Genomic DNA, 12,908 nt, shown 5'->3' with positions numbered 1-12,908 from the left:
CTCCCTCTCTCTCTCTCTCTCTCTCTCTCTCTCTCTCTCTCTCTCTCTCTCTCGTGTGTGTGTGTGTGTGTGTGTGTGTGTGTGTGTGTGTGTGTGTGTGTGTGCATTTTGGGATGAGTATGTATATGTGTGCAGGTGCACATGTATGTATATTATGTTGAAATCAAAAGTCAACTATTATTTTCGTTCCTCAGAACCCTCTGTCTTATTTAACAATTTTGTACAGTGTGTGTTTTGATCTTACTGACTTCCTTCCCCAACTCTTCCTAGGTCCCAAACTCCTCTACCCACACAATTTGTTTCTATTTTTGTTGTTGTTGTTGTTATTTTAACTCCACAATATTTTTTAAGATGTGGTCTCTTGTGAGACTGGGAATTACTGATTTAGGGTAGGTTGGTTGTCCAACACGCCTAGGGATCTGTTTATAGCCCCCACCCCATCCCATCACCACAGTCTTTGATTCTTAGGCCACCATGCCTAAAGTTCTCATGCATGGCAAGCTCTTTAGTTACTGACCCATCACTACAGCTTCCAAGACAACAAAAATATAAAATAAAATATTAAACTACTGTAAATATATAGTGGTATGCACTAAACATAGTAGAGCATTAGAGATAGAAAACTTTGCCTGTCTCAAGTGAAAGTTTATGATTGGAAAAACTAGGAGGGATGATGCAGGCCTGTAATCCCAGTACTTGGAGGTGATAACAAATGAACCAGGAGTTCGACCTGTCTTTGATTCTATGGTGAGTGTGAGTCTAGCCTGGGCTGCTTGAGACCCTGTCTCAAAGTGCCAAAGAAAAAGGGAGCGAGGAGCAAGTGAATATAATTAAAATACACTTAGATTAAGTAACTATCACTGTTGGTACTTTCAAGTTTTTGTTCACTGCTGTTTATAATTTTAAATGATGGGTAGTATTAAAATATTATTTAGAAATTAATTTTTGTGTAAAAAATAGTGAAAGTATATGTATGTAACATGTGCATTTATTATATGTAATATAGTTTAAAGCTGTTCTCACTACTTTATAAATAAAGACATTTGAGCATTTAAAAATATTCTTATTCAATATTCATGCTGTAACTTGTTTTCCTTTTTGTGTCACCATGTAGCCATCACTTCTTGCCTGAGCTAGATCCAGATGTGCTTAATGGCGGAAGAGTTCAGCTTGTGGTAAGAAATATGTTTAAAGTTACAGAAAAATGAAAAATGTTATAGGCACAAGTCCTCAATAAAAACACTTTACAATATGCTCATAACATGTTTAAACTATGAAAAATCACAACTGTATCTACTTTGGGACAACCTCAAATGCCATGTGTTACAATAATAATGTCTTTTCTTGACGTCCAATATAATGTTACAAGATGACCATGTTTAAAATAATAATTTTATTTGACATATGTAAAAATATAACATGTTACCATTTTTAAACAAAATTACTCAGGATGGGAAATTGCTTAATGAGATTATTTTCCTAAAATCATAAGAGTTGAATTTGTAGGTTACACTGGAAACAAACAGCCATGATTTCCCAACTTGGAAAATCAAGCGCTATTAAAAGTAACAAGTGATTGCCAGCTTAACTCTTCTAAGTTTTATGGAGTACATTGGTACTTGTATAAGTATCACTAGAGCTTTAAGGTCAGACTCTAAATATGGTAACAAAAATGTAGTCTTGGAACTGGAATGCATATGCTTAAATTCACTTTTCTGTAAGCTACTTGAAGAAAGACTTCAGAAAGAGAAAAAAGTGGTCACCATGAAGTCTAGAAAATTGTATCTCATAAAATGGGACATTTTCAGTGTCATCTCAGAAACTTTCAAAGAAGACAGCATCATGATTGGTGAGCATATGGTACTTCTATAGTTGATGAAAGTGGATGACACCTCCATTTACAAAAACTAACAAGTATTCCTTGCTGAGATCCTACGCTGACCACGAAAACACATTATACCATTTTGTTTTCCATGGAGAATTTTATGTCCAAAGATTCTTTATGATAAAAAATAATATTGTAGCTTTCAGAGCATTTACATACCATTTTCTTGAACAAATTTTTCAATGACTTTCCTGAATTTGATTAATAATTATAGAATATATAAATGTATATAAATATGTGTCTGTGTGATATACAATACATAGTGAAAGGAAGAGGTAAAAATCTCTTTAAATATTTTCTTGTATTTAAGTAAAATTATTCTGTGAGAGTATCATAGATATGACCCTAGAAATAGTAGTCTGGCAAGCTGTTTATATATATATTATTATCTATATTTTTGTACATATTTTAGTGGACACTTTTGAGAAAGAAAAAAGAGAACAGGCACTAAAAGACAACAAAGTATTAATCATGTAGATAAATATTAATATTACTAATATTATTAAACTTCAATATTATAGCATGAGGCTTAATCAGTGCAAATTTCTGCATGTTGAGTAGTTAGGAAATAATATCTCTGCCTAAGCAAGGCTAAAGCATGTTTCATAACCAAAAGAAATTGGAAAATAAAAGAAAATGTTATTTTATATTTTAAAATATATTAGGAAATATGTCAGCAACATTAAAATTATATTGATAAATGAATCGAATTAATAATCATATCAAGTTCTGAGATGTTCCAGAGAATATCTGTATTTCAGATTATTCTGGAAGTAGATTCAGATTTTGATATTTAGGGATATGGATTTATTGAATTGAATTCCATGTTCCATGTTAACATATCTTTTGGGGTTTAATTTTTCAATAATTGATTAGGTAACCATATTGTTGAGATATTATGTGTGTAAGTTCCCTGTTGTTTCTAAGATACATAATGGTGCCGACGACTCCTGACCCTCTCTGTTATAATCTTTCTATAACCTCTTCTGAGATGTTCCCTGAGGCTTGGGTGTAGGAGTTTTGCATCCGCTAGAGTTGAGAAAACCAGAATCATCTAGTTCCTGTACTGTGATCAATTGTGGTTTTCTGTAATGGTCTGTTTGCTGCTGCAAAGCAAACTCTCTTTTGTTTTGTCTTGATTCAAGGTGAGAGCTACACTTCTCTGTGGGTGTAAGTGTATGTTTGAGAATACAGTTAGGAATTATGCTGGGTTGGTAAGCAGTGGTAGTAGGGTCTCCTTTCTAATCCATAATCTTACTAGTTTCAGGTAGTTGGTTAGATATCCAGTACCAGGAATGACTTACCTCTTGTTGAGTGTGCTTTTGAGTCTAATTAATTAGACAGCTCTGGGTTAACACCAAGGTATGAACGCCATGCTTGCGTATCTTGGTGTGCAAGGCATTGTGATTCATGCTGCTACAGAAGGGATAACAATTGAGTTGTAATCTGAATAAATTCATTAAATTTAAAAAAGGGAAAAAATAAAATAAAAAAGAAGGGAGAAATCTCATAGGACTCACCTCCAAGCAAATATAGGCAATTAATGACACTGATAGTGGGAGAGTCAGTCATTCCTAGGAATGACGTCCCTAATCAGTTATACCAATTGGTCTGCCCTGAAATCAAATATATAAAAGCAACATTAAACAAGCTCAGCAGATTGTATTTGTACATTTCTATGTATATGTATATAACAATATAATAATACTATATATGTAACAATCATAAAGAGAAGGAGGCTATTTGATGAGAGAGTTAAGGAAAGATTATATAGCCAGTCTTGGAAAAGAAATTGACACTTTTTTATAAAGTTAAACATACATGCAACAGATGAGCTAACAGCACTTCTACTGAACTCTTCTTTTTTTCTCTCAAAGGAAGGAACATTCATTAAAACTAACAGTACTACAAGGGCTGGATATGATCAAAATAGCTTGTATGGAATTCTCAAAGAATTTTGAAAAGTATTTATTTTAATTACAGCACAATATTTTATAGTAGTTTTTTATAATAGCTCCAAAACTTAACCAAAGTCCACTCAGTGATTGAAAATATAACAAATAGTGGAATACTGGTAAAAATGAATGTCCAACAAAATTATTGCATGGCAATAAGCAAGAAAATTATTAGCCCAGAGAGCAAATATGATTCTAAATAAGAAGAGTTTATCTCAGATTGTTGTATAGTATAATGCTGTAGAATTTCTCTTATGGAACATTCTGGAAATCACAGGGTGAAGAATTAGTAGCAAATCAGTTGTTGCTAGTTAGCCTGAGAATGGCTGAGAGTAAATGCTTCTCTTTGAGAATAGTGAAATAGTTATTTGACTTGGTTATAATCAAAGTTATAGCAATATATACCTATGCTGAAAATCAATAGAACTACAAGCAAAACAAATACTGCATGTAAAGCTCAAGATATAACAGCCTCTGTTAAGTCCATTGGTTGACTTCTTAGAAACAAGAGCAATTTTATATTTTTATATAGAAATAACTGGGGAAGCTAGGCTTAGGTTGGAAAGGAAAAGTTTGGAACTGTTTGATGCAACTTTCTTTAATTAAAATTTTTTCAAACTGGGAATTTTAATAACAATTTAACATTATTGAAGTTTATTAGTTTATGAATTTCATTATAGATAAATTATATAGAGAGATACTTAAAGCATGTAAATATCTTACCCACTTCATCTCATATAGTGAGATGATGAAGTGAATCTATTCAATGATAATTAGCTAGAAAGCATATTCATAATTCAGCTCTGTGAAAATCAAAGTAAGGTTTTAACGCCAAGAAACAGTAAAATTAATTGGATATTTGTAGTATTTATAAAGATTTGTACAAAACCTACAAATTATTGAAACACTTAAAATGAGCAGATTGTTTCGATCTTACAGATTCAATATAGAGTGAAAAAGCATCTTACAAGAAATTGTTAAACTTCATATTAGTTGTTGAAACAGTAGACTCATATTTAGCAGTGAGGACACTTGCTGAGAACATCATTATTTTTTCTTGGATTTGTTGTGTGAAGTTCATATTCTGCACTTTCTCAAATCTAGATATCCTGAGTCTATCTCTTGATATGACCTCTCCTTACAAATTACAGAGTGTACAATATGTGTACAAACGGTTCAGGTGTAGTAAATCATACTTCTCTAGAGTCAGCCTATATCTTTATAAATAGAATTTTACTCTAAAGCAATGGTAAAATTATATTAGTCAATAGATAACAAAATCTTTTATTACTGCTGTCAATTTTTATGTACTGTCTAAAATTATATTGCTACACTTTTACATGATTGGCTATGTGGTAGATATTTTTACACCAATATTACAATGATTCTGATGTTGTTGGGCAGTTAGACGTTTCACCTCCAGTATAATATAGTGGACTAGTATGAAATATGAAAGACATTGTTAACAAAAGCTTCCTTCTGAGGACATGTTAATGTGCTCCCAAAAGAGGTTCAGTAGATTAATAAAGCAAACAAACAAACATTATAAGAGAGCTTACAGGAAATTTCATCATTTAAACACTTGGTTTTTCTTTCTTTTTTTTTCTTTCCTTTTTTATTATTAATTTTTTCAAATTACATCTCAGTTGTTAGCCCATCCCTTGTATCCTCCCATTCCTCCCTCCCTCCCGCTTTCCCCCCTATTCCCCTCCCCTATGTCTGTGACTGAGGGGGACCTCCTCCCCCTGTATATGCTCATAGGGTATCGAGTCTCTTCTTGGTGACCTATTATCCTTCCTCTGAGTGCCACCAGGCGTCCCCATCCAAGGGTCATGGTCAAATATGGGGCACCAGAGTTTGTGTGAAAGTCAGGTCTCCTTCTCCACTTAATGGTGGAGAATGTCCTGTCCATCGGCTAGTCTGGGTAGGGGTTCGAAGTTTACTGCCTATATTTTCCTTGGCTGGTGCCATAGTTTGAGGAGGACCCCAGGGCCCAGACCCGCCTGTAGTTTTCCAGGACCCTATAGATCCTTCTATTTCCTCATTCTCCCAGGCATCTCACACCTAAATTCTCAATAGGATGTCCTCCCCTCTGACCCACTTTCCCGGTAGGTAAAGTTTTTCTTGGGGATGTACCCCTTGGACTAGTGTCTCGATGTAAGTGAGTATATACCATTTAACTCTTTTTGCTTCTGGGTGAACTCACTCATTATGATAATTTTTAGTTCAATCCATTTGTCCACAAATTTCAGAAATTCCCTGTTTTTAATAGCTGAGTAGTATTCCATAATGTAAATGTACCACAGTTTCTTTATCCATTCTTCTACTGAGGGACACGTAGGCTGTTTCCATGTTCTGGCTATTATGAATAAGGCAGCTATGAACATGGTTGAGCATATGTCCCTGTTGTGTGGTAGTGCATCTTCTGGGTATATTCCAAGGAGTGGAATAGCTGGGTCTTGAGGAAGCCCTATTCCCATTTTTCTGAGAAAGCGCCAGATAGATTTCCAAAGTGGTTGTACTAGTTTGCATTCCCACCAGCAATACAGGAGTGTTCCTCTTTCTCCACATCCTCGCCAGCCTGTGGTGTCAGTTGAGTTATTGATCTTAGCCATTCTGATGGGTGTAAGATGGAATTTCAGTGTCATTTTGATTTGCATTTCTCTGATGACTAACGAGGTCGAGCATTTCTTTAAGTGTTTCTCAGCCATTTGATATTCCTCTGTTGAGAATTCTCTGTTTAGTTCTGAGCCCCATTTCTTGGTTTGGTGGTGTTTAATTTCTTGAGTTCTTTATATATTTTGGATATTAGACCTTTGTCAGATGAAGAGTTGGTGAAGATCTTTTCCCAGTCTATAGGCTGTCGCTTTGTTCTCTTGACAGTGTCACCTGCCTTACAGAAGCTTCTCAGCCATGACCTTAAGGCATGGGCTGTTGGTGTTCTGTTCAGGAAGTTGTCTCCTGTGCCTATGTGTTCCAGACTCTTCCCCACTTTTTCCTCTAACTGGATTAATGTCTCTGGCTTTGGGTTGAGGTCTTTAATCCACTTGGACTTGAGTTTTGTGCATGGTGACAAATAGGGGTCTAATTGCATTTTTCTACATGTAGACATCCAGTTAGACCAGCACCATTTGTTGAAGATACTGTTGTTTTTCCATTGAATGGGTTTGGCTTCTTTGTCAAAAATCAAGTCTCTCTTAAGATGAAGTCTAGGTGATAAGCATCTGGGTATTTGTTTTTGAAACATGGTATTAGGGAGATTGAGCCATGGCTGAGTGCTTAAGACCACTAGTTGCTCTCGAAGTAAAACAAAAAAAGTGTTCGTGCATTTAAATATTTAACTTTAAAATTTGATGCTCTATGGTTTGAATTTGAGATGTAGTTCAAAAGTTTGTTTATGGAGGGCTTAATAAGTTTATTCATTATTTCATATGCCAATAGTTGTTTCTGACTACTCTATAATATATACAAATTTAAAATGTGTTATACATAATAAATGTTCATAAATGAAACTTTAAAACTAAATTTATTTGAGAAAAACACAATATATTTAATATTTTTGTGAGTGACACTGAGAAGGTGTGAAAAGAAAGGGAAAGAAAATGGCAAACCAGATATGGTGTATGTTTGTAATCTCATCACTAGAGTGTTCCAAGACCACCAGAAAAAGGAGACAGAGTTCCAGTGAAGAAAAGAGAAGAATTAGGGAAGAAAGAGGAGAAGAGGAAGAGGGGAGGAGGAGAAGGGGAGGAGGGAGGGCAGAGGAAGACAGTGAGGGGTGAGAGGGTAGAGGAGAGCAGTGGGAAGGCACAGGAGTGTGCAGAGGGTGAGGAGGAAATATCTAAAGCTGAAAGGGGATATTTAGATTCGGGTTTCTAGAGTCTATGTAACTCCTCATTACACAGAGATAACTTTTTAACTACACTGGTGGTTTCTTGTCTTTGTTTCGCTGTGTTTAAATTTTCCTCCCATCAAACATTTAGGACAATACTCTCACAGGGATCCAATTATGCAGTGGTTTGGAGTAGATCCCATCCAGTTAGAGGCTGTCTTGCTTTTTTATAATAGCATATTCCCCATTTCACAGCTCAGTTTTGATGAATTCCTAATGAAACCAGACATTGTGTAAGAGAAGAGCCTATAGGTAAGAAGCAATTATATTGATGCTAAGTATCAACCTAATACAGTAATAAAAGTACAAAAGTAAATTCAGATGAACTGAACATCCCATTGGCTGCATGAAATATGTCTTGAAATTACAATGTATTTAACATTACCCCAAATTAGAACATTTAAAGTATATATTTTACATTGATAATAGTTATAATGAAAGGATGTAGATAGTCTGTGATGCAATGGTACAAAATATGGAAAATTCATTTAAAGGATTCTTGATAGAAAATAGCACTATACCCAGGATAAATACAAATATTGGAAAAATAATCCAATATGACATCTCTAACACTTAATTAGTATTAAATAGTATACTTGGTTAGTAAGTAATGTTAAGCTGTTTAAAGTTTCACCCGCTGCTTTTAAGATTGATTTTCATCAAAATTACTGTACTAAAATGTTTTCTTTTGTTGTGCAGACTCAAATAGCAAGCCTCAATTTTAAAATCGGCTCTTATTTGCAAAAAATGCTCTGACATAGTGCATTTGTTCTGCCTGGGCAGCAATAAAGGATTGTGGTATCATTTTGAAGAAGGTTGTTTGACAGAGCCTGTTTGTTTATTTGGGGTAAAGTGAGCTGCGTTCAGAAAATGCCATATTTTGTTTCATGATTGTATACATTCTGTTCCATTGCTCCCAGGCAAGGCTTGTAAGCAGAGAAGACACGGATTTAGACCTTTTTTCCACAACCAGTGGAAGTGTTTTGTCTGTGAACAAAGAAAAAAAGAGCCAGTCACACAGATTCTCAACGGGATCCTCAAGTAAGCTATGGTTTCCTTCAGAAATAATTTAGAAATCACAGATGAATTGATGGAAGCTAATGCCAGCAAGCATTCTTTTACAGATAGGGGGTAGGGTGCCAGCCACCAGTGCTACCCACAAAGTGGCTTTGACCTCTTTTCTTCCTTTACATGTCTTCTTTGATATAGACCAAATTAAATTATATGTAAAATTAACGGCATCAGTATTCCTTTAATTATACTATGTAAACCAAGGTTTTTCTCTCCGCCACTCTCCTGAGCATATTGAATTCTTTGATCTTTTATCTGAAGAGTTTTAGGATAACTTTTAAAAGTTAAGCTTGCATGTTAAAAAAGAGAATTTGAGCTTTTCCATTAATAAATGTTGTAGAGAAAATTACTTTTTAAAGAAAATTTCAATGTAGCAGAATTTTACAAGATAGAAGGTTAAATGAATATGATTTCTAAAAGTTCGCTGTTACAGATGAACTTACTGTCATACCTACCTCACCTGTCTATTATTTGTCATGTACAGATATATGAATTACATCAAGAAAGTATATATTAGTTATAAACTCTGAAAAAAGCAAATATGGAAAAACATTGTTATCTTGAGGCACTTTATGTAAATAATTCCTCAGCTCTTCTGAGCCTTCACTTAATTTATAATCTACACAATTTGAAGTATCCTATAATCTGTTAGGCTACACTAATATGAAAAGTGTTTTATTTCATATCATATGTGCTAAATAAGTTAATAAACACAGTGAAATGCAAGCCTACACATAAGACCATACTGCATTATAATTACTCATGTGAAAGCTTGAATACTTCTTGATCTTATACTTATGCAAAATAAATATTCTATCTGCTGTGAAAATTCAATAATCTAGTTGGTGCTTTCTAGATAAAACCTGAAAATGATTTTGGCCTCTCATTTTTCATCCAGGTACTTAGACCTTTATAGATTATAAGAATTTATATCCCTTTATGCATACAGTTTAATTGTGACATATGTTGGGTTGCTTTTATAAAACTTATTTCAATAAGTCTAATTTGCATTTATTTATAGATTTTGAAGATCTTACAATTGTTGCATTTTTATTACTTGATTACAGAATCAAGTCAGTTTCTCTGTATGATTTAAAACATTTTAGGTTTGTTAACATAATTAAAGTTCCTTATCTAATGTAAGTCTCTGGGTTCTTGTTAAAATATGCTGATTACATGAATTTCAACTGCGGCCCATATATATATATACATATACATATATATATACGTATATATATATATATATATATATAAAATGATATATATCATATACAGTGAACGTCAGTTTCAATTACTGTAGGAAACATGAATAATCTGGAATGAAAAAAACACAAAATGCTGTTTTCACACTATACAGGTTATCAAAACTTTTCTTCAGGATTTGGGTTTAGTTTACTCACAGAAGGCTGGCTTAGCAAGCACAGACCCTGAGTGTGATCCTTAGCACTGAAAAATGAAATAATATAAAAGGAAAGAAAGAAACAACACTTACAAGAAGCTCTTTTTCATCATATATCATCAGGAAGTTAAAACTGAAATGGTTCAATAAACCGGCAATTAAACTGTAACACACAACTCAGTGGTTCATATGACATCGAACCACAGATTATAGAGTATATATAATCATTAAATAGAGTTCATGAATTCTCTTATTTAGCTTATTCTTTCGTATTTGCCTTTGTATTATTTCTAAATTTTTAACTCTGTGTAAATGTGTTGTGAGCATAATCGAATACGTTCTGTTATCCTAACCCAACTCCTACAGACTCCCATCTCAACCAAATACCGTCTGTGAGGCATTAAAATAATGCTGTGCCCACTGCACACCGCCATTCCCATTAGTTGATGATAGACGACTGTATTGCAAAGACCGGCAATCTTTAAATATTCTTAGCAGGTGAAAGTTTAAGATAAACCACTTTAGAAAAAGCTTATATTAAACAACAAAATGATTAGATAAAGTACATAGTCATTGTGGTTATTAACCTTCTCTGACATCAGCACAGTTTAATTGTAAAGACTGTGAGCTCTTACATCAAACACATGGTTCTACTGTGGAGAATTGCTGTAAGAACCAACTAGAAACCATTTAGAAAAAATCAGGTCAAAGTAATTGATTAATAAGTGTTTTTATAATCACCATCTAGGCATAGCATCTGACTTATTATACTGAGATCTCCAGTGCACAGGCTAGTTGGATTTGTTTATTTATTTGTTTATTTATTTATTTAATCTCTTTACAGCCTGATCCCAGACACTTCCCTCCTCTCCTCCCAGCCCCACCCTCATGCCCCCTTCCCCTGCTGCCCCACCTTCTTCTCAGAGGAAGGGAGGACCCCTAGGGGGACCAACTCTCCCAAGCACATTACATCTCAGCAGGCCTAAGCACATCCTCTCTCACTTAGGCCTGACAAGACAGACCAGCTAGGGGAAGGGATCCAGAATATATATGAACTTTACTCTTAGTCACTTGACCAAAACTTGCTTTAGTCTTTTAGTCTATAGAGATCCACTGACCATTAAAGATTTTACAAACTGCACTTCAATGGCCCTGGCCAACTACTTATAGCTTTGAAAACTCGGTTTCTTTTCTTCTCTCTCTCTCTTTCTCTCTCTCTCTCTCTCTCTCTCTCTCTCTCTCTCTCTCTCTCTCTCTCTCCCACCCCCACCCCACTCAAAACTTGTCACCTTGTTAACACTAAAGCATTTCTTTTTTACTTTATAAGCCAAATCTACAGAGTACTTTGTGGGTCATAGCTGTGAAGCTGTCTTTGAGCCTTTGGACTATTCTAGACATTTCCCTTTGCTGTTGCAATAATAGTCTAATGTGTATTCTTTGTGATCAGATCGACTAATCATTACATCCCAGGTCTACTATCAAAGACAAGTCATATGGCTATGGGTAAATTACTTTCTAAGGAGAAACTCACTCTCTGTAAGAATGTTTCCTCTACAGGGTATTATGAAAAATGAGTAAAAATGTGTAAAGCAGGTCACACATTAATTACTATATTGTAAGGACTCGAAAAATAGGATCTACTGCTGGCTTTTGTTAAAGTGCTTGTGTCCCATCGCATAATTTTAAACAAACCCACAGTAGAATTTCCTTCATTTTATGTGTTCTTTTACTATGCCAGTTATCACAAGCCATGTGTCTTGGCATTCAGAATTCTCTAACTTTCCCCCTTTTCTTTTCGTCTTTATTTCTCCTCAAAAGAAGCCCAGATTACAATCACTCTCTAGATTTCTGAACTTACATAAAGTTTTCAATGAAAGAATGGAGGTTTCTTTGTTATCCAGAACTTGTATGTCAAAAGAGCTTCTTAGTTAAATAATGTTTACATAAAATATTTCTATTAATTATTTTGTCTTAGTCTTTTTTCATCTCATTTATATTATGTAACATGCATTATAATAATTAATTTTACTGTAAATGTAATTTCTTAGTTTTATGTTTATACTTTATTATTTTTTGTTGACAGCTAATATAAATAAGATTGAAGAATTTAACAAATTAGTTTTTACTTCCCTCTAAAAAAGAGGGCAGCAAACTGTCTCTGTCATTTTCTCATTTTGGAAGCTGCTAACCTGCACTTCCTGTCTACTCAGTTAATTTATTTTATTTCTTCCCAAGTCTCTGATGGGGTTGAAGACCAGATAGTTTACTTTTACAATTAAGCTTAGTTGTTTAGGGGTTAAGATGTTTTTAAGTCTAGATAGATGTTTTATGTTAATAGAGATGAGATATGGCCGATATTGTTTTACATTAGCATTTTAGAAGCACCAAGATAGGAAAGAAGTTTTCTTCAAGGTTGACAAATACAAATAGCCAAAACACTATGAATGTAACATTTATATAATTCCTGATTGTCTCATGGCTCTCCTTGCTGTAGTTAGTTTACTGTATATATGTGTAATAATAAAAATGTATACATAAAAAAAGAAAAATTAAAAAATAAGTAATAAAGGTGTGGATCTTATGCTTAAAGATAAGGACAGCAGAAACTTGAATCCTCCCATTTATATATTATTGGAGGAAGAGTAGAACATAAATTTTCTCAAACCCTTTATTGGATATCCACTGTCTCTGCATACCCATGATGGT

At 34.2% G+C, this 12,908-nt stretch overlaps 1 protein-coding gene across 1 annotated transcript in view; it reads left to right on the top strand.

Annotated features, from left to right (window-relative positions):
- The window catches only part of Lrriq1 (leucine rich repeats and IQ motif containing 1), a 152,734-nt gene extending 143,479 nt beyond the window's left edge, over positions 1 to 9,255 (top strand). Inside the window, exons 25-26 of the mRNA XM_051172945.1 lie at positions 1,115 to 1,175; positions 8,653 to 9,255. Coding sequence (XP_051028902.1) covers positions 1,115 to 1,175; positions 8,653 to 8,805 — 214 coding nt within the window. The 3' untranslated portion in view covers positions 8,806 to 9,255. The remainder of the gene's footprint in view (positions 1 to 1,114; positions 1,176 to 8,652) is intronic.
- Positions 9,256 to 12,908: the final 3,653 nt, after the last annotated feature.

Source organism: Acomys russatus, chromosome 31 (assembly GCF_903995435.1).
Source record: "Acomys russatus chromosome 31, mAcoRus1.1, whole genome shotgun sequence".
NCBI classification, from domain to species: Eukaryota; Metazoa; Chordata; class Mammalia; order Rodentia; family Muridae; genus Acomys; species Acomys russatus.
The sequence above is the reverse complement of the archived record's forward strand: the minus strand, read 5'-3'. Positions and strand labels throughout refer to the sequence as shown.